The sequence below is a fragment of the Trematosphaeria pertusa genome (genome assembly GCF_010094035.1).
Source record: "Trematosphaeria pertusa strain CBS 122368 unplaced genomic scaffold BU26scaffold_5, whole genome shotgun sequence".
Classification (NCBI taxonomy): Eukaryota; Fungi; Ascomycota; class Dothideomycetes; order Pleosporales; family Trematosphaeriaceae; genus Trematosphaeria; species Trematosphaeria pertusa.
In genome coordinates, this window is record NW_022987216.1 from 191,193 (window position 1) to 206,819 (window position 15,627).

Sequence of the window (15,627 nt, forward strand, 5' to 3'; positions counted from 1 at the left end):
CACAGAACAATGGAACGATGATAGGAGAGAACGGCGAGGCAGCGCGGCTCAGGGAACTATTTATCGAGGTGGAGTGAGGCCACCGCATCGCTGGAGGTGCCCGTACTGCGCAGCACGTGAGGGCAGGCGCGAGGGTGTGTGTGAGGTTCAATAATTGAAATGACGTCGGACACCCTTGCAGCGTGCCCGCAGGAAGCTACCTCCGTTACGAATGAGGTCCCGTATACGGGGCGAAGCTCTCACCATCGCGCAGGTGTACGCACGTTGGTAACCCCCATCTCGAGGGTGAGGATACAGAGAGGAGGAGCTGCGTTGCACAGCCCCGCGTCGCACCGTCCCGCATCCGGCTGAGGATCTGTGCAACAGTCGGTGAAGAATGAACTTGGGGAGAGCGTACTTGAGGGATGGATTGATTCTTCGCGTATGTGGCTAGTATATCGGCACTGGGTCGCAATGCAATATCGACCTCATGACCAGCAATAGACCCGAGTGGGGACGAGGCTAGGGTGCGGGGTCGAGCCTCGCATTGCGCTACAAAACTACAAAGGGTACGCAGTGCCTGAAACACGTTGTTCAAAGTCGGATGCGGAAATGCAGGTACCCTTTGGCCCGACCTTTGTGGTAGCAATCGACAGGCTCGTGCCACAGCCTACTCCACCAGGAACCAACCTGCGCAACTCCAACACTCTGTGGCGTACGTTTAACAGCGAGAGAAACTTCCCATATTGCTCGGTCCGAGAACGGATGGATATACTGCAAGGTAAATATAGCGTGGCGAACGCAAATCGCTTGGTCTCGTGGGTCTGGGACCGGGTTCGGATCTCGAGACTAGACGGTTCGGAGAAGCGGCGGTGCAGAGGTATTGTACAAAGGGGGAAATCATGCCCAGATCGATGGGCTGCGAAAGGATGCAGTGCATCTAGCGGCAAGGCTATCACGGTTGTGGCGTCGATGTTGCTGCGTTAAGCAATGCCAAGCCTGTGGGCGTGCTGAGACGCGAGCGAGTATGGCAACCGACTTCCTGTGTCCGCTTTTAGGAGTCCTTCAAGCTTTCGAGGCATTTCCTGGTGCTCTTTGATCCACCGGGCGTGCTCCAGGTCTCCGTCTGGTTCGACGATCTGGGGAAAGCAATGCGTCCGCAAGTTGATTGGGACAGAAAGCGTTACTTGCAGAACTCCCTACTTGAATTAGCGCGCACGTGATGCCACCAAAGTGATGCCACCAAAGACTACAGGTGCTCGGCGTCCTACGCTGCTGGATCTTCCGGCTTCATTTGATCGTTTGAGCTCCGTGAGCCGTAGCCGTGTGGAGTGCGGCGGCAGTGTGGAGAAAGCGAAGCAGACATCCATGCAAGCTTAGTCTAAACCTGCGCGCTTTTTTACAACTTCTCTCTACCCCTGACGTAACTTCTTCAACATACGCTACCTAGGTAATAATTTTTTTTTTCAAGATTTGAAGAAACGTACCGAGAATCAGAGTGGTTACTAAAAACGGCTAGCGTGGAGGGGCATACTCGATACGAAGTTTTGCCTCACTTCGTATCGAGGTGCCAAGTTTTACACCTCCTGCGACCGCGAAGCAATCAGCCATTATGCAAGACGCACCCTTACGATACCTGCTCACCTCCCCATGAACTCGGTCCATTTCCGGCCACTCGTGCCCGGCCCGCCGCCGCGCACGTCACTAGACTCCAAGCCGCTGCGCAAGAAGCAGCGCGTCTCGGTCGCGTGCAATGAGTGCAGGGCCAAGAAAACCGCCGTGAGTCCCCCCGCCCCGCCTGGAGGCCCGCCTACCCTGACGTACGTCTGCCGCCAGTGCGATGGACGCAAGCCAGTCTGCGCGGCATGCCAGGCACGGCCATCGGAGTGCACCTACCGGAACACAGAGGAGCACGAGACGCCCACCATGGCCCTCAAACGAGAGAACGACACGCTGCGAGAGAACGTTACCACACTCGAGGTATTCATAAAACAGCTCCGATCCGCGCCTGATGACATTGCCCGCGACATCCTACAGAAGCTGCGATCCGCTCCGGACCTCTTCGCCGTGGTCAGGGCAGCCACAGGAGAGGTCATTAATGGGCAGCCTTCGGAGAAGACGACCGCGCTCGGAATCCTACCCCAAATCCACTCTGACGCCGAGTTCGAGCTCATGGTGCGCCATCCAAATGCTTACCCAACGGTGGACCTGTCAAAAGACAGGCTACTATCGAGTGAGGCTCCCCTCGGTGCGCCTGCTCCGGATGGTGACCTGGCCCCTCCTACCGCCAGAGCCTCTGTGCCCACCGTGTCGGTATATGAGATTGCAGACGCCGATACAGCCGGCCGGGAACGACAACGCACCGCGCCCCCCCTTAGCACCGCATCGAGCAGTGACGGAGAAACGGTCCCTCGTTACTTCGATTCCCGCCTGGCTCGACTCAAGATAGCATTCTGGACCAGTGTGGGAGCCACTGATGAATATGCCGCCCGCGCCATCTCCCTGTACCTGCAGACTGATTATCCCGTCTTCGGCCTCTTCGACGCCGACCTGTTCATTCGTGACCTTGTCGAGTTCAATTTCGATTATTGTTCCGCTTTCATGGTTAGCTCGCTCCTGGCATTCGCATCCGTAAGTTCCACTACCTCGGATATAAGTGTGCAGAACTCATGAGCCCAGCAAGGCTACACTTCCAGAGATCCGCAGGCAGAGCCACTGAGTTACGAATTTGAGAAAGAGGCGCAGAGGTTATGGCTGGTCGAGCAGGCGTCTGATTCTATTACTACCTTGGCCGGCGCCATTCTTTTATCCATGTCTTTGGGGGGCCACGGGCAGAGCGAGGATAGACAAGCTGTCGTCGACGCTGCTTACGATATGGCGAAGCGCATGGAGCTGTTTGGGGTTCCACATGCGCTTAGAGACTTGCCTCTGCTCCCGGAAGAGACTCAGAGAGCAACCGCTCACACCGCGTGGGGCGCATTCAACAGCATCATGTAGGTTGTGACACGGCGATACGGGGGACCACGAGCGAAGTAGTGCTGACATGCACGAGGCTGCAGGCGCTCTTCTACATTACGCAACCAACTCCATACACACCGGCATTGCCGGTTCCGGAAGGTCCTCCAGCATGCGATGAGCACGCTGACGACACCAACGACCACTCTTCTTGCGCTCTAGGCATTCATCGGACTTTTGTCGCGTTTTGTGGGCTCTCCCACATCCTTTCCGAGATTTTGTGCACGTATCGGTGTAACCAGCCTCCACGCCCAGCTTTGGCATTCGCTCTGTCGAGGTTCCAGAAGCTGTTGGCACTAGCTGACAAACTGCCCAAGTTCGCGCTGCGGAGTGGCACCCCTGCAGATCACGCCCTTGTATTCCAGTAAGTCGCCTCTGTTGAGAAACTGACGTCTGAGGGCTTCACGTCAGTATCGCGTTGAAGCCGTTCAGTGAGCAGGGCACCCTCCTCTCGAGCTCCCGCCTTATACCATGCCCGATTGGGTACCATCTACCGACATTATGATGGGTATGGAAGACTGTCTTCCGTGAATAGAGTAAAGCTTTCATCGGCCGGCCAACGTATCTCACCGGCCTTTTCTTTTCGCCTCGCGCATTTGCGCATGGTGCCCAAGCCCAGATATGAAGGCGACGCTATGAGCGGAGATCACTTGAGGGTCATCTACCTCCTGGCTCGGGCAGCAACCGCACAGAAACCGATCGTTAACATTATGTCTAGAGCAACGCTGACGTCTTCAAGCATATTCTATCACATAGCGGTGTTAGACACAGTCCGCCCATTTATCCCTCCCCCGAAGCAACACGGCTTCACATCATACTTGGCGCATGTCTCGTCACCAGACGCCATATTCGCCGCTTCTCTTAAGCAGCTTAAAAGTTAGGGCTTGCCCCTCCTACCGCTTGCTCTGCCAAGGCTAAAAGATCGGATATAGGTCTCATCTTCCAGTACACAAGCCAGTACCATACAGCGACTTGTTCGCTACTCTGGACCTGTGGCCTCATCCCGCTTGCCAACGCCGTGCTCAAGGACCGCGTAGACTTGAATCGACGCTCTGATTTCCTCTACATCATTCGTATTCTCCAGAGTCTGCGCCCGGCGTACGCATTGGTCGATGTTGCCATGCGGGGCCAGCTGGCGCTTGCGCTCGATGACAATGCTATCACTAAAGAAGAGGCTCGCGTTCTAATGGACGGATTGGATAAGCATGCCCACGCGAGCATAGACAAGCCCATTACCGGAGGTTTTGCGGTGGATTTGGATCTTGCGGCTACGGATCCGGTGAATGCGCAGGTTGACGTGCTGGCAGAGCGGTTTGAGGAGATTACGGTGTTTGATGAGTTCACGGAGGGTATTCTCTAACAGATGGAGTCGAGGGCGCATAGGAAGAGGATTGCGTGGTATGCGAACCCTTTGAGTCTGAGTAGGATTCAGGGCAAGATGAACGGAGTCCGGATAGACACTAATCGCGTCCTTTTTCGCTGGCAAAGCGGTCGGTACGACCATCGTACGCTCACCGGTGGGGGTGAATACCTTTCGGTGAGGTTGGCGTTAGTCGGAGAGCTTTTGTTTTAGCACCTAATACACTTCAGGCTAGAGTCCGGCGGCTCACCACATATCACGTGATGTTCTGAGCTTCCTGGGTATAAATCCTCCGCTTCAACCGCCATCGCTTCCCATTCTCCACAAGTACGGTTGTCCGGCACAATACTCGTACTATAAGGCTTAGATACATGGTGCCATGTGTCTCCTCCCCGGGCTTTAAAATCTTTCAGCACACCACATAATGTCCCCGGAGCCAAACCGGTCAGGAATCAGCTTTCACGGAGATCAGAGAAGCACCATGCCGCGTATCAGCCATTCCCCAAAGCCGTACGCAATGGGGTCATGGAGTCCAGTCTGGAAGCCATCGCGAAGTCATCACATACAGGAGGATTCTCACGCATCGCTGCGCGACAAAGATGGATGCGCGACCCTCCCATGCGTCTTCTGGAAAATCGCTCCGATCTTCGCCATCGACTCCGGCCCCGTCTTCGTGTTCTCGTTAGCTTCAGCTATTCGCCAGTTCTGAAGCCCTGACGCCCGCTCTGGGTGTTCCTTTCCACCCCACACACAGTTTACGAAGGCGCGTAGTAAAGTCGACATACAAGCTCACGATATCTCTAAAAGAGCCCTGCGCTCTCCAAAACGTCCAGGCTATATTTCAACGTCCGAAAGGACTAAAAACGCCAGCACAGCTTTGTCATGGGAGACTGGAAGCTGTCAGTCTTCAAACGCGTCTCTCTCTGAAAGTGTAAGAGGAGGTATCTATTGCTGCTGTGGGGTTCAAAAGTGGGATAAAACTTCCATATGGAGCTTTCTGCTTCTCCTGGAACCGCTTGGGCTGCCGCCGCCTCATACTCGGACACTTTGAGAGATTGATGCGGCATCTGCGTCTGTTTGAAGGACTGTTTACACGACTATATGTCACTGCAAGCGTCCTTTCCCTGCACTACAAACGTACACGCTCAAAGGTGACAACTTGTCTGGCGCACTAAAAGGCGTCAACTCTCGTCCTTGGAGTCCTCGCCACACAATGGAGGTTTAGAGATGCACTGCGCAGTCTGCATGTCCGCGAGCGGGAAGACCTCGTCGGACTTTCCGCGGACGTGGTGTGGCTTGCTTCAGTACTCTTTGTCCACTTTTTATCCCACCTCGATTGAATTGTGACTTGAGGCATGGCAGTGTGCTGGCCTTCCTCGGATCTACATACCAGAATGATAACAAGAATTGGCTTATAGGGATTTCTCTGCTTGGATACAAAGCTCTGGGCATATGGATAATGTGCTCCTGGGGGCGAGAGCTGTAAAAGTAGGTGAGGGAAGACGTGATGAGAGTCCCAGTTTTTCGGCGCTGCGCTGTGCAATCTGGACTCAAGGCCAAGGCCTGGGAGTCGCGTTGCGACTAGAGTGCACTACGACAGCTCGTGTGGGGGAGTTCTCCTTCGTTCCCCCTCCCCCGTTGGCTGTGGCTGGGCGCGCAGGAGGCTCCGAGGAGGTCGCAAGAAACTCCTGAGTGATTGATTGATTGATTTCTCTCGTTTTAAGTCACCAACCTATAGAGGTTATGCTGACTACGCCTACGCACAAAAGGACTCAAAAGACGCCAAAATTAAGAGAAGGGAACAGGGTATCACAGAACCACGGGCAGGTGGCATAAGTCGACAGAAAAGAACGGTTCGGGCGCGGATGAGGGCGTAGCCCACCGCGAACCATGGCACGAAGCTGCCAACAAAAAAGGAGCCCCAGAAAGTTCCTTAACAATGACGATGGTCATCGAAAAGGGCGCAAACAACACCAGCAAAAGGGCAGTGAGGGCGGACAGCCATGAACGCTGCGCGCGAGGCCCACAGGTATAAAACGGAGTCTCTTTCCGCTCCCAGTCCACCACATCTTGCACAATATTCGATCGAGCAGCTCACACTACACACGAACGATGGCACCTCCGATTCTCCTCTCCGTCGAAGGACCGCCGAACAACTCCTGAGTGGATATGTGGATCTCTGTCTGGAGCTGAAAGGCTTATTGCAAGTTCGCATGCTCTGGATTGTCGAAAGCATCATTGCGGAAGGCGATGTGAGGCACGGGACGCGTTTCTCTTTCGACAGAGCTAAAAACAGTTATCACACGTATGTATGCTGCCGAAAACGGTCATGTCAAGCCTTGGATGTGGGAGTTGGAGACCCAGCGGAGGGCGAGGGGAGAGGTATTGCGAGATATCCGAAACTCCATTCCTCCTCATTATGTTCCGGACTGGCGGCAGGCAGTACGATAGACCGATTATGGTTCCGGTTGGATATCTCACTCGGGACACTCAGGCCGGCCTTCGCTCCACCCCCCAGTTCAAATCTCAACGAAAGCTCAAGATGTTGAAGCAAACTCATGGAAGACAATGCAGTAGGTGTCTTGTTCCAAAAGTCCAAGAATCGAAGCAAGCCGTCCAAATCTCCCGGAACCCGTCGAAGCGCAATGGCCGAGTGAACGCAGACTGAAAAGTTACCGCTGCCTGCGTACGAAACCAGAAGACTTCACGTGTGGCGAGTATGCTGACGGTTCGAGAGGTGCCGCCAATCGCGACGTATGGAGGAGACCGGGTATTAGAAGAAGATTCAGGCCTTCAAACTTTCGCAGATTGAGCCGGAATACTGCTGGAAGGATCTCGCCGTGCGTGAAGCGATGAAAACCAGCCAACTGGCCCACGATGCTTGGAAGGGGACCGAAAAGCGGATTGCCATGTCGTCCATGTGGCATGCTGGCTGCTGTCGCATGTTCGGACCGCGAAATTCATGAGCATTGCGTTTGATGCGAGACGCACTGCTCCGGCCTTTATCGCATTGAGCCGTATTACGTAGCCGCGCAATGATCTAGAAGTTTCGAGCAGAACTATTGACGTCGGGATGAAAGACGACTGGCTCTGGAGCAAGGAATAGCCACTAAAATCAAAAATTGATCTCGGTATGCTGCTGTGAAGGTAGAGCGAGCGAAAAGGAGCCTTGTGCCATTTTCATCCGGGAAGAGCCATGGCACCAGGTTTCGCGTTCCTTTCATAAAGCCTGAAAGTGTAGTATGACGCCCTTTATATCGGAGGGAGAACTAGGGAAGCCACAAGACGACAAAGTATCGAAACATGGGTCTCTTTGAGCCCAGCCATCGAAGTTCAAAAGATTGGCGCTTGCTTCGTTCGTGTGCTGTTGTGTCCAAATTCATTGTCCAAATTCACTGGACAACATAGCCGGGATGGAGAACCTCGGCTTCGAAAGATAAAGTACGAGATCCCCGATGCCTACGGGGCAATCATTCGAGAAATATAAGTCGAGTGCGCGGAGAGCTTCAAAGATACCGACACTTACATCTGTCTATGTGGAGCGTAGAGAGTGGAAGACGATGGATGAGCGAGCGCACTAGAAAAGCCGCTGCGAGCGTCAAATGTCTCGGATGTGAAAATAATGGCAACGACAGATTGATAGAGGGCGAGGGGTGGAGAAAAAATCGGGTCTGTAAGTCGTTCAAGTGCAGTGATGCTCTGCATCATCCATCATACCTGCATGCGACAGCTCATCTTGCTAGACTACCCTCGCTTCGATTCTCCGGTATCGCTTGATATTCCCATAAGGCTTGAAGCACCTCAGCCTTCCATATCCACACTTCGCCTGAGCTAACTAGATCTAGCGGCGCGACCGCTAGCATGTGCAAGCATACTAGCAAGTTTTAGTTCAGCCCCAGGCCAGAGAACATTTTCAGCTTTGCGTGTGTCTTTTAGGGTAGAAATAACTCCCAGGGAGGCGAGTGTGTGTAGTAGAAGCTAACTTTGACGCGAAGAGGAAAGACTTTATACTTGATCCCGGGCGCAATACTGGGCATTAGATGAAGACGCACTAATAGCCAGCTATGCGTCATCTCGCGTGGAGAGACGGAAGTAAGAGCAGAGCTTCGTGCCAGTATCATCGGGACGTGCGATGACACTCACCATCTTCGCATTTTCCCATGCTGCTGCATCTCAAGACTTATTCAAAAGTCTCATGAACAACAACGCCGTGGTCCTACCGGAGCACACAGAAGAGCCATGAGTTCCTTCGCCAGGTGGTTTTCAATTCCTAGGAAAACAAGTGATCCCGGAGGGAAAACAGAAGGTACTGCACATGCCAGACGGGGGAATATGCTTTTAGTCCAGCGGCTACAGGGGCACAATATAGGTTTGCTGAATCAGGATTTTAGTCCCGCGATTGCGGCTTAGTGCTTCGGAGTGAGGGAAGCAGCGTTACTAAAAAACTGAAGTAGCTTATATACCCACAATCAGGGGGTAAAGAACTGCAGGATACTTACTTCTTGCGAAGACGAACTGTCAGCGGACATGGAGTCATTCCCTCCTCGCGAAGACTGGACTCATTTCCTTTTATTCTGCCACCTCCGGCAAGCAGCCGCGGAGTTCTATCAGCACGCTGTGATGCTCACCTCCATCCCCTCTTCCGCCGTACTTCAAGCCAACAAACGTCCAGCCCATGCAGCGCTCTCTTGCAATCCCCTCACCGTGATCTCAGACCCACCATACGCTTGACTAGGGACGCCTTTCAGTCCTGCGAAACGCGTGCTGCCACAGTATAGGACGCTGGCAAGTGCGACGAGGGGCCTTCCTATGACAGTGTTTTCCAAACGTTTTTAGTTCAGCTACGTAGAGATACACACCTCTACTCTCTGAGTCCGGCTTAGTTACCTAGCGCCTCGTGGATGAAGTGTGGGAAGAAGTGAAGGAAAAGAATGGCGTCTTTTATATACCCATGGTTAGCGTGCGAACGAAGTCGAGCCGAGCCAACGGGGTCCCACCACTTTACTTTTGTAGAGAAGGAGGACACATGGATCATTTCAGGAGCAAAAGGATCGCCAATCCTTCTGCTCTTTCAGTTATGACGCCTTATATATCCGCCAACAGATCGGGATCCTAACGCGGTGGTACTCACTGCCGTAGTGGTGGTCCCTGGGGAAGAGCAAGGCGTAGGTGCCTTTCCACGATAAGACCTCCAGGCAGACGGATCCACATGGCAACCGTGTCTCTGAATTTATTTCTTTTAGCTCGGGTCCGCTACCACGCGCATAGCTCGCTGGAGTGGGTACTTTAGCACAGGCGCCATCTGGCATGTATCAATGGAAGCAGCTCGCCGGTCCCTGAGGTTAGTAAATCTGATATTTATACCAGCCCCTCATCTCAATTGCTCGCATGGTCTTAAGCAAGGAGGGAAAATTTCCACATGTCGTCGTCTCCATTGCCCTTTTAGTTTCCACTCGCAGCGAGGGCATACGAACGGATGCTCAGGGTTTTAGTCAACCGCTCCCTCAGCTATCAAGAGTGCAGAGGGGGCTGAACTGCTCAAGAGACTGACAGCAGCTGCACAAGCGCCATCCATACTGCGCTACCAGGTTCGATTCTAGTCCGATTCGATTCGCTCGTTCTGACCGACTGAGTGCAGACAAGCGCGGTTTTTCATTCATCCCCAACCTCTTTTACGCAGGAGTTCAACCCCGTCCGTCGTTCCTGGGAGTGGTAGTGCAAGAAACCTCGCGCGCGCGTAGAAGCGAAGCACAGACGATCTTGGGGATTTTTGCATCTGTCTCCACGATAGAAAGAAACGCCACGGCCACAACCGCAACCGCAGCAAGACTCCCACAGGCACTCCAGAGGAGATCCCGCAATCAGCTCAGCCGCCCTACCGCCCGACCGAGAAAGAGAAGCCGTCAGCTATCGACACCTCCTCCATGAGTAGGTGTCTTCCCATCCCTCCAGCCGCTATGCTATGAGCGAAAACCAAGCACATAAGAGCCCCCGCAGCACCGCCAGCCATACTGATGAAGGAGGGGACATCTATCTATCCGCTTCTCCACCACAGTAACGAAATGGAGGCGGAGCTGGGACGAACGATGACGACCAAGCGAGCGAGTGCTATTGGGGGGACGCCCATCCGCATCGACGCGCCGAAGGGCACGTTTTGGTCGCGCGCGCTCGCTGCAAGGGAGGAGTGGAATATGGCACTGGCGAACCGAAGGTTTTGGTGCCTTGCTTGCTTCGTGTGGGTTGTATAGATACCTACGTAAGCGTCGGCATGAGTGCTTTGGGATGGCATGGGGTGGGATTAGCTCACTTCGGTTCATCAGCCATCTCACTATGTGGACCACACGCTCCAGCTCTATGAATCAAGGACCCCACAGTTGACACGCTTAGTAGTATATACTTCATCATGATCATTTTCCACAGCCTCTCCCCCAGCCGCCACCTCAGCGCTATATACATACTCTGCCAAGTCAAATAGGTGATCCCTAGCTTATCGTATGCAGCACATCCCAGTCAGACCCAAAATGCCAACCATACCCAATGCAGCACCTTTACTCCGTATCCAGCCCAATGAACGCCGCCGAATGCAGCCCAAGTGCGCAAAGATCGAAGATTCAAAACCACAATGAAATGCTCTACGCGGGATCAGAACCCGTTGAACCCTAGCAGAATCCCCGCGCCCGCTGCCGCCGCGCCGGCCGCGTGCCACGGATTCGCCGTAGCCGCCGGCATTCCCGCACCACGGGATCCTGTCGCACCCACAACACCGCTAGGATTGATGCTCGGGCCGTTTATCCTGCCGCCACCGGAGCCGACGGCGAGCGAAGAAACGGCGTTGGCGACTTCTGAGGCGTTCGGTACGCCGTCCTCTCCGGACTGAATCTCCTGGATATTGGAGCTGGTAGCGTTGAAGTTCGTCTGCGCGAGGGCAATCTCGTTGTTCTCGAGGTCGTACACGACGTACGCAGAGCGCAGGAAGGTGTCGCCGAGGACAGAGATAGAGTCGCCGGCAGGGCCGACACCGAGGATGCAGACGGGTTCGCCGCCCTGGTAGCCGGCGACGATGACGAGCTCGTTGAGCGGGACGGAGATGGTGGGCTCGGAAAAGGTGAATTCGAGCGAGCCGTCCTGGTTAGCGAGGTCGCAGTCGACGAAGGCAGCGCCTTGCGAGGAGTCGTACTGCGCATTGTACGTCTGGTACAGGGCGCGTACGACGTTGTCGGGGAGGTACATGAGCGAGGATCCGGAGTCGAGGAGCACGGCGATGGTTTCGTTATCGAAAAGGGAGCCAGCGTTGCCGTTCATGCCCATGCCCGTCAGCGCGATGATAAACTCGGCGTAGATGCCCTGCTCGGGGACGATGGGGAGTTTGCTCAGTGTGCCCTCGTACTTGTCCGTGTCGACGCCGCCAAACAGGATGCTTCCCGTCGACGCATCCAAGTCGTTCAACCAGAGCGAGTAGGCGTTGGTGGTGATGTCGCCGTCGTCGACGAGCTTCTGCGGCAAGTTTGGGTATGCCTTCAGGCCAGCGCGGTTGACCTGGACCTCATTGATGGTATATCCAATGCCGAGAATACCTTCGGGCGAAGTCGATTCGTATCCAATGCCGAACTGCAGGTCGTCGATGGTCTTGCCGCCGAATGTAAAAGTGTCCGTCGCATAGTCTCCCGACGCGCCCGAGCCGTCTACGTATGAGATGTTGAAGACGCTGTTGACGTACGTGTACGTTGACGAGGAGTTCGCATCATACGTCCCCGACTCGGAGCACTCGTTGCCGCCTGATGAGCAGAGCGACGAATCCGCAGCATTGGCCCACAGATCGCTACTGCCGGTGTCGATGTGTAACCGTAGACTCTGCTCGGGCGTGCCTAAGCTTGCGTTCGCGAAGTAGAGCGTCTCGAGGTTGTCAAGCGTCTGCTGGACCGTTTTCTGCCGCCGTCGTAACCGGTCGTGTGCAATGGGGTTGACAACGTGTCGTCGTTGGATATCGAGCGCTACTACCCTCGGATTCTACCCAAGTCAGCTCGTTTCTACTCAGAAACGTCGGCGTGCAGGCTCTCGCAATCTCGGATAGATGCCGATGCCCAGCCGGGAGGATTGCTGTCGGATACGAGATCGTGGGGAAGCCAAGAGAGCGCTTACCTCTCGCGGAACCAGCTTGAACGCGGTTGTCGACGTCACCAACTGCGCGGCCAGCGCCAGCGTCAAATACTTCATTATGGGTGGGAGGCGGGTGGGAATGACGATTATATTCGGGCGGCCCTATGGTATATACAGCGAGCCCAGGCGGTGGGTCGGGCAGAAGGTAACCTGACGCTCAGCGAGTTAGAGTCGAGTCTGGCGCCAATAATAGGCACAGGTGGAGCGTACCTCTTCAGCAGCCTATACTCTGCGCGGAAAAAGACCCTGGGTGAGCACAAGGCCAAGAGGACGGTAACGCAGCAAAGGCGGAGTAGGAAACGGCCAAGAGGAATAGGAAACGTAGGTGAGTGCAGGCCAGAGGTGACGGCTCTATGTCGAGGTCTTATGCGCAGGGAGGCGAACGACGGTGATGACGCGTATGGAGTCAGGCCTGGAAAGTGTTTCAACGCCGAGGGACGGATCTAGCGGCTCGAGCTGCGCAAGCAGTCGGCGGACCGTCCTTGTTAAGATAGACGCCGGGCTTCAGGCTTGGTGCTCGACAGCTAACAGGATTTTTCTTTTGTTCGACGGCTTGCGTGGATTTGTGGCGGTGCTACTCACGCTCGACGCTCTAATGCAGGCGGCTTACCGGCGAGCTAAGTGCTGGGCCTCGATCTTCTTAAAGCCGGCGATGGCACTACTAGAGGTTGTCTTTGAGCCTGACGCGTCCCATTGCCGCCGACAAACGCCGCGAGAACGCTGAAGCTGCGCTCTCTTGGCCGACGACAAAGCGTCGGCCAAGGGCGATTGTGCGCCCGCTCAGTAGTCACCCGACGCCCTGAATAGCGGCGGAGCGCCTCATACGTAAGAATCCGCAAGGCACAAGATCGCCATTGTCGACCCCCGCCAGCAGTCCGACGACTCCGAGAAGCTGCTTAGAGAAGATGAGCACACTCGACGACGATGAACAAGCGCGCGGTCGTCCCGGCGAAGCGCTGAGCCTCGGAAGGGCCTCGACTGCTATCTTAAGACTCGAGATCGCTTGAGATCTGAGGTGCGCAGGTTATGCAGGTGAAACGGGTGCGAGACAGATATTTTTGGCGTTCAGGTGTCAGGAACAGGCAATGAGGGTCAGGCCCTGCGGCTCCCCAGCGTAAGATGGAGCGCCGCATGTCTGGGGATGCTCTTTGTTGGAAAAGGGAGGCTGAAGGCCTGCAGAGCACGATACGCAGCCGATGCGAAAGCAAGTTATAATGGAGTGAAGTGAATCCGCAGGAACGCAGATGCTCGTTCCTGAATCCAAGACCTGGGCGCTGGGTCGGAATGAAAGCCGCACGTGTTCGCTTAATGACCCGTGTTGGGTCTAGCTTGGATCTGAACGTTGAATACCGGATGAGGTATCGCTCCGCGTGAAGCCCTTCAGTGGGATAAACAGAGGCGAATCCCTAATTTTACATCACTCACCCGGAAGGCCTTCGCACTTTAACACAGAGTTCAATCAATCGAATTAGCCCACGCCAGAAACTGCTATCCACCAAAACTGTATACAAGAAGCAAAGTGCTCATCATACCATCGTGAACGCATAACCCATGCTGGAGGCCATCAAGACCTCATGCAAAAAGTAAGTAAAACAGAACCAAGCAAGACAAAAAGCCAAACAACGCAAACTCATCCTAAAGGCCTTCAAAGACCAATGGCAAACGCAAACTCGCACCCGCTATGCCGCGAAAACGCATCCCGTCGCCCTCCAACGCCTAATACCCGCCAATGCCGAAGAAACGCTTGAACCGCTTGATCTGAAGAAGAAAACACACACATTAACATCAAAAGATCTCATGCCCCAACCCGCCATACCCATCATCCTTTCTACTCACCGCAGCCCGCTTCCCATCAACACCCTTCGGAATCGAAGGAATTGGCGGCACGCTAACGCCATCCGGCACCACAATCACAACCTCCTCCTTCGTCGTGACTGTCGACTTTTTCTTCGTCAGCCGCGACGAACTCTTCTTCCGCACCACGTTCTTCTTGCTCCTCTTGCTCTCGCGCTCGGAATCGAGCGACTTTTCGCTATCCGTTGGGATGGGCTTGTATTCGTCGTCGTTATCTGCTCCACTGGCTTTGCGCTTCTTGGTGATTTTGCCGGCGGGCTTGGACGCGGAAGCGGAAGCGGACTCGGCGTGATTGTGGGGGGAGAGCTCGTTCTCGCTCCAGAAGTGGTTCGTGGAGCTATTCGGGGTTGGAGGTAGGGTGGACGGGAGCGGCGGCACGGGGGGCACGCTGGGGCTTCCCAGGGCGAGGGTAAGCTCCTTCCTGGCTTCGGCGAGCTTGTGCTCGAGGTCGGAGACGCGTTTGGAGAGCTTCTTCTGCTTGTGGAGGTCTTTCTTCGAGGGGGACTTGTGGAGCGTGGGGGTCTGCGGCGGGGCGAGGGCGCTCGGAGTAGGCGTCGGTGTGTCTGGGAGGAGGTTGGATGCTGCATCGTCATCACTAGTTAGCCTGAATGCCTTCAATCCGTCTACGCTGGTCAGAACGGGGACAGACATACGCATACTAGCTTTGCGAGCCCGCGACACAGGGCGCACGAACACCTTGGGTGTCGGCAGCAAGCCCAGCTCCTTGGCTTCCTTGTACGCTGCCTCAGCTCTCTTCTTCCTATCATCATCGCCTCCGGCTTGGCCAGGTGCATGGCTATCTCTATCCTTGAGGCCCTTCTCTGCATGCTCATTGCCCGCCTTCCGCTTCCCGAGCGCCGAGAACGTGGCTCCATTGAAGAAGCTCGCGACGGCACGAGAAAACCGGCCGAGCGGTCCTTCAGCGGCAGGCGCAACCGAGGATACGGGTGCGGGCGTCATCACCGCGGAGCTCTCGCCCACAGCAACTCGCTCGAGTCTTTTACGGACAACAGCAGCAGCAGTAGCAGCAGCAGCAGGGGCATTAGCCTCCTGGTTGTATTTCTCAATCAGGCCCTCGATGCCCAGATCGTCCCACAGCATATCGGGCGGAGCATGGATGGAGCTCGTGCTGTTCATCGTGGCCTCTCTGAACTTGGACGCACGCACAGGCGCGGGGGTCTCGTTCTCCTTGTTCGACGCCATGGCGAGAGAGGCAGGTGCGATTCCGAGGGCGGGGGATCGCTGGAGGAAGGGGCAATCGA

The 15,627-nt window shown here is 55.1% G+C and overlaps 4 protein-coding genes across 4 annotated transcripts; 2 read left to right on the forward strand and 2 right to left on the reverse strand.

Moving 5' to 3' along the window:
- Positions 1 to 1,629: 1,629 nt before the first annotated feature.
- On the forward strand, positions 1,630 to 4,354 carry BU26DRAFT_503207 (uncharacterized protein; the record flags this gene model as incomplete). Its single annotated transcript, XM_033826683.1, has 5 exons — positions 1,630 to 2,610; positions 2,659 to 2,972; positions 3,032 to 3,358; positions 3,734 to 3,870; positions 3,927 to 4,354. The coding sequence occupies 5 exons, from the start codon at positions 1,630 to 1,632 to the stop codon at positions 4,352 to 4,354; spliced, it is 2,187 nt and encodes a 728-aa protein (XP_033685546.1).
- Positions 4,355 to 6,202: 1,848 nt separating this feature from the next.
- BU26DRAFT_265432 (uncharacterized protein) lies at positions 6,203 to 6,965 on the forward strand. The gene has a single exon (XM_033821305.1). It carries the CDS (start codon positions 6,358 to 6,360, stop codon positions 6,901 to 6,903), a length of 546 nt encoding a protein of 181 aa, XP_033685547.1. The 5' UTR covers positions 6,203 to 6,357; the 3' UTR covers positions 6,904 to 6,965.
- Positions 6,966 to 10,834: 3,869 nt separating this feature from the next.
- Positions 10,835 to 12,694, reverse strand: BU26DRAFT_591417 (acid protease). Its single transcript, XM_033834797.1, has 2 exons — positions 12,494 to 12,694; positions 10,835 to 12,361 (listed from the first exon to the last, which is right to left on the reverse strand). The coding sequence occupies exons 1-2, from the start codon at positions 12,566 to 12,568 to the stop codon at positions 10,997 to 10,999; spliced, it is 1,440 nt and encodes a 479-aa protein (XP_033685548.1). The 5' UTR covers positions 12,569 to 12,694; the 3' UTR covers positions 10,835 to 10,996.
- A 1,297-nt stretch (positions 12,695 to 13,991) lies between these two features.
- BU26DRAFT_517376 (uncharacterized protein) lies at positions 13,992 to 15,593 on the reverse strand. The gene is made up of 2 exons (XM_033828564.1): positions 15,019 to 15,593; positions 13,992 to 14,946 (listed from the first exon to the last, which is right to left on the reverse strand). The coding sequence occupies exons 1-2, from the start codon at positions 15,566 to 15,568 to the stop codon at positions 14,297 to 14,299; spliced, it is 1,200 nt and encodes a 399-aa protein (XP_033685549.1). The 5' UTR covers positions 15,569 to 15,593; the 3' UTR covers positions 13,992 to 14,296.
- Positions 15,594 to 15,627: the final 34 nt, after the last annotated feature.

Excerpts from the sequence above, each read along its gene's own strand:
- BU26DRAFT_591417 (XM_033834797.1), bottom strand. The coding sequence starts at position 12,568 with ATGAAGTATTTGACGCTGGCGCTGGCCGCGCAGTTGGTGACGTCGACA. Across the intron at positions 12,362-12,493 it reads TCAAGCTGGTTCCGCGAGAG|AATCCGAGGGTAGTAGCGCT; the intron begins GTAAGCGCTCTC and ends TGACTTGGGTAG.
- BU26DRAFT_265432 (XM_033821305.1), top strand. The coding sequence starts at position 6,358 with ATGAACGCTGCGCGCGAGGCCCACAGGTATAAAACGGAGTCTCTTTCC.
- BU26DRAFT_517376 (XM_033828564.1), bottom strand. The coding sequence starts at position 15,568 with ATGGCGTCGAACAAGGAGAACGAGACCCCCGCGCCTGTGCGTGCGTCC. Across the intron at positions 14,947-15,018 it reads GGCTCGCAAAGCTAGTATGC|CATCCAACCTCCTCCCAGAC; the intron begins GTATGTCTGTCC and ends ATGACGATGCAG.